This window comes from Mytilus edulis, chromosome 3, assembly GCF_963676685.1.
Source record: "Mytilus edulis chromosome 3, xbMytEdul2.2, whole genome shotgun sequence".
Classification (NCBI taxonomy): Eukaryota; Metazoa; Mollusca; class Bivalvia; order Mytilida; family Mytilidae; genus Mytilus; species Mytilus edulis.
Window position 1 is genome coordinate 74,097,885 of NC_092346.1, and position 15,205 is coordinate 74,113,089.

Below are 15,205 nucleotides of genomic sequence, written 5' to 3' on the forward strand. Positions count from 1 at the left end.
AAATGCATGTGCCTCAAGGGTTAAATATTGTCTGAAAGAATAAAGTATAATGAAATCATATACATTTGGTGTTGAAGTAATACATAGTAACCTACAAAGTCTTTATCATTAATCTGTTATATATTATGAAAATTAACTGAGAAAAAGTTTTGACAAATTTCATTTTTTCTTCTTCATAAAATGACAAATGTGCTAAGAACTAAGAAGTTAATGCAACTGGGGAATTTTGAGTGTAGGCATCAAACAAGCTGGATTAATCCTGTTTGTCATTTTTGTGCCCCTAGTCAGAAACTTTCACAGGGGTGGCCTCTGGAAATTTCTCTGTTAAAAATTATTCACAACCTTTCTAGACTCAGAATTGCTATAGAACTTGAAAATATTGACCTGACACTTAAAGCTTGTCACTTTGTTGAAAGTAATCTAAGGTTCAGGTTGTTGTCTCTTTGACACATTCCCCATTTCCTTTCTCAAATTTATTCTAGATATCTTAAGGGTTTTTTTTTTATCCTAGGTTTGCTGCCTTAACAATGTTTTCTGCAATATCACATTTTATTCTTATTGAAAACAGATTCAAATGTGTATGGTTGGTTTTTCTGTTTATGGAGCCATTTAACTGGTTGATTGTATAAAGAGACACTAATTCTACCATGTCTACCACTTGGCTTTTCTAAAGTAGGCCAAGCATACTTTAATGAATATCATAAACTTTTTACAAATCTCATGTTTTTTTTGGGCTGGTTTTTCCTACAACTTCAACTCATGACTATTTATTATGTACATACTTAACAGGTACTGACTAAACACTATTATATCAATGTTTCTTTTGATGCACATGATATGTGATGTGTATTAATAAGCCTTTCAAGGTCAAATACTGATGTTTACACAGTATAACATTTGATATATTATATTTAACAGTATGAAGTACCATTGACATTACACCTAGAACAGTTTGACAAAGTAACATCAAATTATGTAATATTTACTCAGTAACTTTTTATTTAAAATGAATACCAACAAATAGGTATCATATACCTTTTCAATTACAAATTTAACAACTAACATTTATACATCAAGGTACATTAAATTTTATAAAGTTTATATAAGGCCATGCCAATAATTTTCCAGTTCTAATTTCAAAAGTGGTCACATATTATAATTTATTCCTGGTTTTAAGTATAAATTTTTCAATCATTTTGTTGTTTTCCAATTACTGATGTTTTTCAATTTTCTTTGCATTTTTTGCATATACTCCCAGCAACTTAATTCCAGTATATATCATTTCACACTTTAAAAGCTTTTAGTGTTCTGTGCATGGTTGTTTCTTGACTGTTGCCTTTTTTGTTTTCTTTCTATTGGCCCAGTTTTGTTTGTTCTTTCTGCACTCTTGGCAACCATGCTACAATGTGATTACTAAAACAGTTTCATCTTTGTGAAATAAAAGAAATGTTTTAATATCATTTGAAACCTTAGCTCTGCCTATATTTATTGTATAATTGTACACCTGTACAATTGTATATGACATGTGTTATATCTAATTTATTAAATGTTCACCTTTGTGTTACATGTCCTATATTCTGTTTTCTTCCCCTGACAAGATTCAATTCTTCTGTAATCAAAAAGAGCAAAATTATTATTTAAAATGACTCTAACAAACTTTCAGATCCAGAGAGAAAGAAAGAGACGAGAGAAATAGAGCTGAGCCTATTGACATGCTCTGCAGTCTGTAACTTGTTGCCTGTAACCACTAACCTGTAGCCCTTGACTTGGTACTGAGTTATAGTACAAAATTTAGTGCATCAAGGCATTTTCTTTAAAAAGATGCCCTAGATATTAATATGTATACCTAAAGTTGTGTTCAGGTGTAATTAAATAATTGGGTCAACTTAATTTTTTACATGCTTTCAAGTAAGAAGTATCAATTATTTATTTTTTTAAAAACTCTCATCTTGTATTGTTTAATGTGACAGTACAAATGTAGATTTTTTTTCATATCACTCAGTCAGAAATGTAATTTTACAGACATTACTGTCAAATACAATCTCTGGCTGATCCATGTCTTTTGTTGATAAATCGTTTCGGTTACAACTTCACTTCACTGAATGTTAAAATGTCAAATGCAAAAGATTGAAAAAATGATTCATGTATTTTGATGATTACATCCATGTTATATTATTTATACATGTCAGCTATAATTGTTAAATCTGGTTTAATTCAACAGGTTAGGAATGTATAAAAGTCATGGACTATTTTATCCCTATTTCAATTGTTATATTTACCTGGTACTAAAATAAGATAAATTCAAAGTAAGACTGTATGATGTCCGGATTACAAAATTTCAAATGACGATATTGTAGATTTTTTTTTATCTAAACAAGTTTTAGATAATTCAAAATATGTATAGGTCTATATACAGAGGTACATGTACTACATGTAGTATACATTGTATGTCTTCGACAAACCTTGTATCTATACAAGATCTATGTCTGGACTGTATTCCTCCTCCACAAGTTCGAGAGCATGCACCAAATCCACTCCACTCATTAAATCCACTAGACTGGCATAACACCTACAAAGAGAGAATTTAACACAAATATTTACATGATTATGATGATCAGTGCTCAATTTTTTATGTCTGAGATTTTACCAATTAACAGGACTAGCTAGACACTAGAGGGTGGAGGTGTCAACCCAGGATATAAAGGGGGTTCCAACTGTATGTCCCCATTCAAATGCATTGATCGTCCAAAAGCAAGGGGGTTCCAACCCCTGGAACACCCCCCCCCCCCTTTTTTCTCAATCCACCACTCGAAATTCTATCAATATGATAAATAATGGGCAGTGGAATAAAAAGTCTCAATGTGTATAAAAAAGAGAAGCTTTCCAATGCCAAATTCAGCAAAATGTAAACAAAGCGGTTCATTAGACTTGCTTCTTTTTCTTCCATATTCTTTCATTACTGATAGGTCTAGTGTCTGCAATACAGTTGTTATCTGAGAGAGAGCATCTACAAATGATTTAACCCAACTTAAGATTATTTTTACACATTCTGCATGAAACAGAAATTTAATACTACAACTTCACCATAAGGGCCTGCCTCTGATGACTCACCTGTCCTAAGACCTTTCTCTATGCTTTTAAAAACCAGACTTCACTTTACACTCTACCAGAGACATATATGGTTGCCATACTCAGTTCAATCATTTTTAAAACAACAATTTTGATATAAAAAGAGACCGAAGCAATTAAGGGCCAATGATTGCAGGGGAAAGGAGCGAAGATGTTGCTTTCGGTTCCAACATTTCACTTTTCCTGGTCACGGAAAAGTGATCAAAAGTGCGGAAATTATCCGAAAATGTAGCTGCCTCCCGATTGCAGACAATTGATAGACATTTCTAGTTTATATAAAGAACCTTTAAAATTTAATTGTTGCTTATAGTATAAAACCACTACTATAATTATCTAGTATAGACCTAGTGGGTCATAGTTTTTGTATTCAGCATATGTGGGAAGAGTATAATCTATGGGGTCATCTATAAATATATGTTCCTGTCCATATAAAATTGCGGTTTTTATCAAACGCAATCATAGGTTTGAACGTTGTTTTCAATTTAGACTTGTTTGTATGTTCCAGAGCTGTTACACTCTCAGGTTAGGGAATATTTAAAGGCTAAGTTAACAAACACCACCACAGTTCAAGAACTATGTGCCTGTCCCAAAGTGCGATGCTTGTAGTCAAGGATCTGTTTTATGAGCGTCTCACTATACACAATCATGCTTGTAGTTCAGTGGTTGTCGTTTGTTCTTTGTTCAACCTGTCACGTTTGTTTTTTTTTTGTTTTTTTTCCTTTCCTTTTTTTTTTTAACCGACCGTACACGGTATGGAGCTTTCTCATGACAAGTTGAAGGTCGTATGGTTGCCTCAGTATAACTGCTTACATCCACTTCATTTGAAATTTGCTGGATAAGTGTCTCATTGGCAATCATACTACATCTCCTTATCTATATATTTATATATATATTTAAACAAATCTGCAAGCACAAGCTTATATCAATTTTTATTTTACGAAATATTTTTGTAAATCAATTTTACCACAATTCTTCTTAATTTCAATATTTTTCATAAATTTCAACTTTCAAATTATTGGCAAGTCAAACTGCTATTAATTTAGGCCCATTTTGTCTGTCATTGCAAAACCAAATATTAGTTATCTTGTGACTGAATGTAATTTGTGGAAATGGCAGTGAAACGAAAATACCAGAAAATTTTCCAAATTAACACAGAAGTGCCTGCTTTAATGGTTAGGATTGATTTTTTTAGGAACTTCCTTTACTACAATATATTCACACAAACCTATAATATTAGTGAGGAACCATGAAAAGAATGTGAGAATAACGGCCATGTCAGACGACATATCCGATTTAAAATCATTACATACACCGAATGTATATTTTGGCATTTTATTTATAGTATCTGAAAAACTCGATTCACAAAAATCAAATGTAAACCAATAAATCATGAAATGAGACAAAGGTCAAAAGAAAGTTGACCACTGTACCATGAACTGTAGACAAGGTCATGAACAACCTTGTGTGTTCATACAAACATTTAGTCTTAGCAACTTTTGGTGATATATTTACCGTCAAATACAGTTTTACTTTTACTCGTGATAACTGTTTAAAAATCATGTTAACAAAATCTTAAGCCCGATTTTTAAGTGGACATGGAAACTTGAAATCGAGGTCCAGGATAACGGACACATGTCTATTGGAAACTTCGGCCCATGAAGCGTATATCAACTATGGATTATTCATCTGTTCTATCCTTTAAAATGTGAAGCTTTATACTAAAACCTATCACCGCTGCTTTATTAGTATTTTAACGTCTCGCTGTCGGCGACATTTATCACAGGCGAAACAAAAATACATATGAGACCAGATATGAAATAGTTTAATTTTTGGCAATAAGAAAAAACAAAAAAAATGTCTTTAGACCCGGTATTTTAATAGCACAAATAAAAGAACACACATTGAGGATCTAGGAATTGTTGTCTGTAATTCAAACAATTCTTAAATGTGGTAACAATGGCAATTTTAAAAATGGTACAAAAAAATCCAGTTCTTCTCTGTTACCAAAGTGAATCAACTTTAAAAAGTTTCTGATGGGAATAGTATATCCTGCAATAGTTTATCAAATGCCAATTATTGATTTTAACATTTGCAATACAAAAAGTTTAGAAATATACTAAAGTATAGTCAGATATGTCGGTAACATGAAAGAATCTTGAGTAACAGGACAACGGTATCAGGAAAGAGTTGGTAACAGAAAGGATTTTTTTCTGAATAAAAAATCCTTTATTTTATAGTTAAAGAAAAATACATCATTTCAGATTGGTCACAATTGGACGATAACAACACACAATGTCATTTATCCTTTGAAACTGTATTTGCAAGATGAAAATTCTGCCGAAGTAATGAAAAATTCTAAAATTAACTCCTTTCTGTTACTATCTACTATACTAGAATTGCACATTGTTCTGTGCTGTTATCAAAAGCAAAAAATTATTTTTTCATTCAATATGCTGTATATTATTTTAAATTCATTTAATATGGTGATGATAACTTATATTAAATGAAATTGTTGGCATATAGTAGATTAACTTTTTGATTCATCCATGAAATTGTCTTGAACATCCTTCCTATTACTGATTATGGTTATGCTGTTACTTTTTATCAGGTAACATGACAGAACGTAACAGAAATGAATTACGCAGTACTTTTTGTTCATTTACTCGAATTGTGTCCATCTTCATATCAATTTGATAAGATACTATAAAAACACATGTTTTGTTATAGTGCTGACAATGAAATATTCTCAGAAGGTAAACGAAAAGGCTCACGTAACAGGAGAGAACAACAAAATTATTTTCTCCAAATTCTGATCTTTGGGGAGTTTAGATTTTTCAAACTGGCTGCAATTCACCTAAACATATGGAGTCATACATTCAGGCAATGATGCTCTTCACGTTGTGTTACAAGAAATAAATTTTTGGTCTTTCAAACGTGTCCACAGGTGGAAAAAGAAACCCAGCGGTAACATGAGGGAAGTTACCGCTGGGGACAACATTTAAAAGACCTATAAAAATGCAAAATTTTCTTACATGCTTGGAGAAGTTTTATATATAATCTATCAGATTTCTGAAAATCGGAAGACTGTTTTGATATTTTTTGAATTATTTAATTTTCAGAAAAGAACAGGGGACAACATGCTTTTTTTGGGGGCGACCATTTAAATCATAATATTTTATTAGAAGAAATATTAAAAAGAATGTTTAATTAAGTAATTAAGTGCAGTTGGTGCATTATATACTCCGCTAGTTAATACTAAAACTTAAAATTTTCCAAAAAGATGTCTGAATAAAAAAATAATTGCTGGTGAAAGATGGGACATGGAAATTAGACTTTTTCAGATATTGTACATATGCAGTTTTTGTAATGTGATTTGCACAATTGAAAGTCGCATTCACTTGACACTGGTGTACTTTTAAGAACATCTTTTAAACTTGGTATAAAATAGGATATTATAACTGGCTCAGATTGTCGTCTGTATGCCAAAATACAACTCAATAAAAGTGCATGCTCTCTGTTTAAGGTCTTTGCGCCATATACGAGTTTTATTTCATGCAAAATGCAGTTAATATCACGATATTTCATACTTACAATAGAATATTGCTAAGCATGTTTTTTAAGATAAAGGTTAGAAAAAAATCCTTATTTTGAGATGATGTTATTTTCGAAAAAGAAGCGAACAGTACCATTCACTCGACAATTAGGCTCTCATTTTTAAAACCGCTTCTGTTTATAGTGAATATAATCCGCGTAGTTTTGTGAGAAATATAATTGGCAATACAACCAATTTTATCTTTTGTTTTATCTGCCGTCTTAACCCATATTTTTATGAATATGCATGCAGGCACACATGAAATAGTTGTATGTCCTTAATTTCGTAAAAAAAAAAATTAAAAAAAGCAAACAACATCAAAACAAAATAAAACAAAAAAGTAACAATTTGTAATCGCTAATAACAAACTGCAGTGATATATATATATGAGTTTCTTACCTTATATTCTGTTACAAAAACAATTATATAAACCAGAAGGTGGATTCTCATTTTATCACACAGGATAATTTTTCACCGGTCATTGATGCGACTTTTTGGTCTCCGAAATTAATGTTTCCTATAACCAGTCCTGCATTAAAGAAAAATGACAGTTTTATTTCATTACATCCAATTAAAGATTCATAGGCAGGTGTCCATTTTAAATGTGCGATTCTCTTCTTTTAAACAGGCGAAATATATCTTTTATATTTTATGTAACCACAAAATTAATTGAAAATCCAACAGCAGAACATTAACTTTCGTAATTTTAAAAGATTATCAATAAGATAACAATGTATTTATATACAATGACCAGGTGATGTCGGGAAGAACCCCAAAAACTATTGTTGAACCGGTCAAACTGTCTGCAGTAAAGACCAATATATCTTTTTTTTTGCGTCACATTGGGACGAGTCCAGAAATAATATTTATATCTATCAATAACATTAGTACCAGATAATAGCAATGGAAAATACACTTTAGTAAATACTAACAATACAGTCTAGTATAATGACATCCTTTTGGTCACAAGAATGGAACGTTTTTCCACTAATTCACACGATATTCGGATCAGAGCAGGTTTTTTTCATTTGCAAATTGCCATTGGACTGACAAGATTTGCATGTCTTCATGACAGGATGACAAAAGAAGTTTCGTAATTGTCGATTTTAATAGGATAAAAAAGAAATCTCTGGTGACAATTTTGAGATTAATTGGATTTTCAGTTCAATTCTTACAAAGGCACAAACATGCTTTAATGTTTTGATTATTGTATTGTCAGGTTGTAAAACGCCTTGAGGTGCGGCAGTTGAACATGTAAAACGATGTTCCTGTTGCTGAACTACAAATATCCATCTGTCGGTTTATTCAATAAAACAAAGAACCACGCTAGCACAAATTAACATAGCTATTTTGGTGTGAAACATTGCAATGAACACGTCGGTTAATTTGTTCTAAAAATATTGACTAAATAAAAAAATGATAGAAATCTTTAATTATTTAGTGTCCGTCAGTTCGGTGATATTTTAGTTTGAGGTTCACTACGAGTAATCGAAAGCCATGCAACCATGTATCACTTTTACATACATTGAGCACATGTCAAAGGATTGACACTTGATTATTGATGTCTTATTTGATAAAGTTGATCTCAACGAGTCGGTTTTATGCAAATGATGTCTGCCGTCTCTGTGACTCAAACGACGTTGGTGACGAGTACCATTATATTATGAATTGTGGATCTTTTAAGTTTGAAAGAAAGAAATTTTTACCTACATACTGTTGGTCAAACCCTAATATCTATAAATTTGATCAACTGTTTAATTCATGTAAATATTGTAATATTAGAAAAACTATGTAAATTTATCAAAGTTATAAATGTGAAAGTAAGTCCTCCAAGTTAATTTCATTGTTTTGTTCACACATGCTTGTAATAATTGTACCTTATAGTTACATTTATGTATGTTCTCTATAACTATATGTAATTGTAGTTTTATGAGAAATAAAGTATTCGTATTCGTATTCGCCAGGTATACTGCAAAGTTTGTCTTAATGAATGCTGTCGAACCCCGCCGAAGAACTGAATTTCAAATTAAAAGATGGTTCAGTTAATCAAATGATGTTGATATTAGAATTTAGTGTAAACCAAATATAACATGTTTTCCACATATGTATGCATTGATAAATATATATATAAATTAAGATAATTTACTATATGTAATAATGTTTTGAGAAAATTAAAATTAAAAGACCGCACAAATAGGATAAGCTTGTGATAACTGTCTTAATCCAACATATAACCTCTTCAGTGGTCACTTTATTATACTATAGATATTACAATACTATAATGGGGATAAGTACCATAATTCAGATTCAGACATCACACATAGAAATCGAGTGACATGTAAAAATGACAAATACATAGACTGTACATGCAGAGTAAGCAAATTAAATCACAGCAGTCTGTTGCTTAAATGTCCAGTCATATCATGAGATCCTCGATACAGCTCCCTTAGGCCAAGTTTACCATTTGAACGGTCAATTTGTAACGCTGTTGAGGCCCATTTAATGTTGATGCTCACTCTCGTTTGATGAATTTGTCTGTCCATGCTCCATATCTTAGGCGTTAGCCCTGTGTGAAGATAGACTTTGACAAATTTAGTTTTACACTACCCACATTGAGCACATAAAACAGATACACACGTTTTAAAACTGTAGCTTAATGTTAGTATTTGAATTTGGAACGTTGCTTATAAATTATTTTAAATTTTTTCTTCAAAGTATTCTAAATTGAAACTGAGTTCATTCGTTCACACCGGGACATATATATTGTTATATTTCACATAACTTTTACATAATGCAATTGCTTTCTATAATTACCATTCTTGTTAAAGTCCAAAAACTGATGTTAAGAAAGGAACTTAAAACAGATCTTAATCAGTTGGTATAACGGACACAGTAAAACCTCTTCTTCTTTACATTTTATGAGATACTATATACTAATAACAACTAGTCGTGAATCTGATAAAACATAACTTTTTATGTATATAAGCTTTAAGCCTTATCCAACTTGTTTGGGTAAAAAGTGAGAAGTAACACTAATATTCACTACTCACTTACATTTGCAGATTATTTCGGTTTATATAAAGAATTAGTAAAAACTGTGTCTTTATGGGAGGTCAGACCCAGCAAATGTTTGTCAGAATTATAATGAATTAGGCTGTGCAATACATATTAATTATTTTATGCTCTATTTTCTTTTTATTCATTCATTTTTACAGACCTATTTACTAACACAAAACATGACTAACAAATATATATCATATAATCCTGAAATATGCTTATAAGTGAAAAAATATACAAGGTCAACAAAAGTTATGTACTTTTGTCAAGTATTTGTGAAACAAATTACTCTTTCCATCAAAATGCAGACAGCCGTAACATCAAAGATGTATAGGGAGGTCTGTCATAGACAAAGAATACATTTGGCTAATGCCACTACCCAGCTTTATATAAGGATTGATATTTCCGATATATATAGTTATTTCATATCGGTTGTCAAGGCAAATAATTACAAGATCTTATAAGGTTTTTTTTTCAATTCTTAAATTTTTGGCAAACGATAAAGAGCACAGCAATAAGTCCTGGCATGTTCATAAAATGGCAGAATCAAAGGCTTTGGTAGCTTAGTCGCTCCTATTCAAGCTATCAAAAGCAGAAAGGACATTGATATAGACTATAGAATAGAATAATGTTGTATTGCTAACCACAGCGCCCAAAGCTGAGCTGAAGAATTACATTAAGTTTATATCTACAATGATAACAATGATTGTTTAAAACAATTGCAGATGAAAAATTACAAAAAAAGAATTAATAAGTTCATTAATTCTGGAGGTTTTTTTTATAGAAGTTTACACAAATATTCTAACTTTCCACCAGTGTGGTAGAACGACAAAAAGAGGGCAACATTATCAAAATAAAAAACAGCCTTGGTAAAGAAGTGAGTGGTTAAGATAAAAGCTATTATACGAAAAAGAAACCAAAAGAGTCTTCGAAGAACGACGTCTAGGAACTAGCAAAGTTTAAACTGAAAAAGATCATCAAGAAACAAAAACATGCATGCTGGCAGAGTTCTGTATTTACATAGGATTAAGGGAAATGTGATAATCAGGGCATAACGTTAGCCAAGATACCAAAGGTATATTAAACCTAAAGGAGACATCATCTATCTGTTGACATATTACTAAATAAGAAACTGATACCTAAATATGCATTGCAGGATTCCACCAGATTTTGGGCCCTATTACATCGATGAGGTGGAGAACAAATCAGGCAATTTCAAGAAAAGAAAATCAAACCATAAATAACAACAGAAAAAGATCAAAATATATTTCAGACTATCAAAGATTTTCACACTCGGAGACACAATGGAGTGTGGTACATATTAGGTATGATAGTATATAACGCGAAGCAAAGTAATATGAAAATAAATGAAAAATGAGATATGCACCGTCGAATGGAATACAAATGTTTTAATTAGAATATGTATTTATGCAGCTTGTATTGGAACTAATGTCGTTTAATTATGTCAAACCAGTCTTCGCACCAACTCGTCTATATGTACATCTATATTTTTTGGGGGGGCAGATTCTTTTTTTAATTCAAACATATGTGACAATAACACTTTTGTTATTTATTTGCAAAGTAATAAAATATGTAACCTGAAACATAGAAGATAATATAATACAAAACATTACATTACATTTGGATTATATAACTCTTGACAACATTGATAAATCACTGCTCTAGAATTAATACAGTAAAACGTTAAAAACCTTATAATTGAAAAGGGACACTTATTCAACGTTCTTGTGATTTATTCCTACTTCAGACACATAAATTACTGTTGTATATTGTATATTCAAGCTAAAATAAGTTTTTGTTTTAAATAAGCTTCATATCAAAATATTCTTTGTCAGGCGTCATCTTAAAATTCACAAATAGGGTTATTTGTAAAGCTGTAATCATTCCTTTGGAAAATTTCTTGACGATATCTTGATTTGCGTGAAAATTATGAAAACTGTGCCAAAGATGTCCATGGATAAATTTCCAAGTCGTATAGACACAATCTCGTCATGTTCACCCTATTATGCACCACCGAATGCGACTTATCGCAGAATTCCAACTAGCCATGATCAAAACAATAGCTATTTGTTAGCAGGATCTGTTTACCCTTCCGGGACACCAGAGACCACCAGATTTTATTTTGTAGAGATCGCGATGCTCATAAAGTCTTCAGTTGTCTGTGTATTCTTTTGAAAAATATCAATTTACTTTTTGTCGTGTTTCTGAATGCTTAAACTTTTTTTTTCTCGTTCACCTGCATGTACTTTACTCTTATATTCTATTCAGATCCCCAACTGGAAGGCCTCTGAAAAACTAAATGATCGTAAAATCACTGATATCGATAGCCGATGATAAACAAGTTAAAGGTACAGGATTCAGTAGTATTAACAACATATGTATTGCGGTTGTCCACGCTGTTATGAAAATGATTCTAAATGTTTGATTGCTGTTCTGTCCTTACACCCTTTGATAGGAATTTAGATCACCCGTTCTGCGGGCCGATCTGGTCATAATACGAATTCGCGCTCTAGTTAGATCTGCTGTATAGTTAATTTTGTGAAAAAGTTATCGAAACCTGATTGAACTCTACATACATATTTGAATATTTTCTTGCAAGGCATAACTACCGTGGGAATAAATTAAACTAATATTTGTAACCTTATAATGCACTCATTTACCATCTGTACATATAATTAGCAGTAAAATACCATATATATAGAAGTGAAATGTCATATGCAAATCAGTCGGAAACGAGCCGGTAATAATCTCTCTTAAGAGAACATCATATAGCAGTTAACACGGACTCCACTGTTACTAGTATCCAAATGAAAATTTTAAAATTAAGAAAACAAAGTCATATCATGTTAAAAAAGTCAGATGGCACCAAGTTGGCCATCATAATCATCCTATCACAAATCGAAGGACAGACACCTCTTTGACCAGAAGAAATTAAACGAAGAATCGAATGTAAACTTGTTCAACTGTCTTGTTTTTCAGTGCTATTTGTTGTTTTTGCGCATGCATCCACTTTACCTTATAAGAAGTGTTAATTCTATTATCGTCAGGTGACATTATGTTTTCTGTCTGTCCGTACGTACCGTCTAAGATAAACACTTCGCCAGAAATATACTCAAAATAATAGTGTTCACCCAGATTTTCTGGTTCACTTAACATTGAAATGTGATATTTCATACTCTTGTTTCTGTATTAAATGTGTTGTTTTTTCTGTGCTATTTGTTTTGTTTATGCATGTATCACTTTTAATCTGAGAGACGATATCAAAGTGCAATGGTCTATCTACCTATAAAACTGTAATACAAGATTTCAGTACCCTACGAGTATTTGTCAGAATTTCAATATTCAACTCCCCACTCTAAATAGAACTATGCTTGAATTGTTTGCATGGTTCGAACTCAATCACGGTATGAGCAATTCTTAGCGAATCCTGTATGTCCTGAAATATGGGGATTTTACACAGACAAAAATCCCTGAAAAACAAAATGTATTTAGTGAATTGTTCTATCTCCAGAAAAGGTGATACATTATTTATCTTATTTGATTGTCTATTAAAAAACAATCAAACAAAAAGTATAACTCTTCGTGTGTATAAATTCTATTCCTATAGTATGACTATGTCTCGGTCAAATATTTATGATATTGCGGTTTTAAACTTTAATTTAAAATATTATCACTATTACCAAATGGGAAATACATCATTATAGGATTCACACGACGAAATGTCTGCTATCGAGTTATTTATCAGAGAGTCCTGAAATTTAAAGAAGTATTCATTAGTTTCCAGGTGTAGACAGAAATATAATATTTATAATTTCAAATTATGGGTGAGAGTTTGGTATAAAGGTTACGTTTTGGTAATATTGGTCTTCCATAAACTATGCTGGCATCACATTGAAGCATCACCTTTTATAACCTTATAGTTTTGTAATTTACGTACAAAAAATTCCGACAAATTGTGATGTTCTTTCAAGTTTTTTGAATGACAAAACAAGCAAGCAATTGACAAGAACATGGTTAAGTTAATTCTGACGGTAAAAAGTGTGATTATTTATGTATAATGTTACAAATTTTTACACCTTTTTTAAGGATCAGGTACGTTAATAATTTACTTTAGGCCACTAAGGATAATTAATAGTGACAAATGGGACAGCTTTATTTTTAATGATACAAGACAGATAGGATAATTTCCCTATATTCTCCTGTATAAAAGCTTATAATAGTTCAAAAACATTCTAGCGATAACTTGTTTTGTGACTTCATGCCAAACACAGGTACTTATAAAAGATAAGAAGTTGTGATAGCCAATGAGACAACTCTCCACAAGAGACCATAATGACACACAAAAAACAACTTTAGGTCACTATATATAAACGGCCTTTAACACTGAGCAAAGCCCATACCGCATACTCAGCTATAAAGGCTCCTGAAAAAAAATGTATTTAACAATTCAAACAAGAAAACTAACAGCCTAGTGTATGTACACACTAATGAACGAAAAGCAAATAGATGTCTACGATATAAAGTAACAAACGTAAACCACTGAATTACAGGCTCCTGTCTTGAAAAGACACATGCAGAATGTGGCGGTGTTAAACTAGTTTGTTGGTGTCAAACCCTCCCTCTAACCTGGTACAGAGATGTAACAGTATAACATCAGAACAAACTATGAAAATCAGGTGAAGTAAGCTTAACTTATCAGATTGATACAAATAGAACAACATCTAACAAACGCACATACTGGACGTGACAGGGTACGACAAAAAGACAATTAGTATACAGATTTGAGGGTACTCGCAGTTACTGACAGCTAGTTCAAAGCCAATAACAATTAATAGAAATAAAACATGCTTCTAAGACTTATTAAATCAGTTCACAGTCAGCATCCAATAGATTCAGCGTGAAGATGTCATCATCAGTCAGAGAAGAACATGATCTTGTGCAAAGTAAGTTAGTAAACTCGTCAAGAAAATGATTTATTTCTACAGTTTCGAAAATTTCAGAATTGCTCTTTCATCAATACTTTGAATGTCTTGAAGTACCAAATTTATAGTCCATTGGAAAATTTAATTTAAAAAAAGCATGCAAGTCAGAGTTATTTTTTGCAATGTAACATCATCATGTCATTTTTTGTTGAGTTATTTTGTTGTTGTTGCATGATGAAAAAGATATATTTTTTACATGTAAATGTTAAACACTTATTAAAATATCACACATAAAAAGTGAAATCAAAATCTGATTCAGTGTGTTAGTCTAGTACAAAATAGGTCTCATCATATTGTGCACATTGACAAGTTATTTTCCTGAATATGCACGTAATATTTGTCGCTGGACAAAGAAAACAGTCATCAAACAATTAAATATGTACATACAATGAAGGACACACCAACATTGAGATGGATATGATAC

At 31.6% G+C, this 15,205-nt stretch overlaps 1 protein-coding gene across 7 annotated transcripts in view; it reads right to left on the reverse strand.

Annotated features, from left to right (window-relative positions):
• The window catches only part of LOC139517421 (papilin-like), a 125,575-nt gene that overhangs the window by 90,387 nt on the left and 19,983 nt on the right, over positions 1–15,205 (reverse strand). For all 7 annotated transcript variants that reach the window (XM_071308423.1, XM_071308416.1, XM_071308422.1 and 4 more), the window contains exons 2-4: positions 7,121–7,250; positions 2,463–2,569; positions 1,555–1,609 (exon numbers count right to left, since the gene is read on the reverse strand). In XM_071308423.1, coding sequence (XP_071164524.1) covers positions 1,555–1,609; positions 2,463–2,569; positions 7,121–7,171 — 213 coding nt within the window. In that variant the 5' untranslated portion in view covers positions 7,172–7,250. The remainder of the gene's footprint in view (positions 1–1,554; positions 1,610–2,462; positions 2,570–7,120; positions 7,251–15,205) is intronic.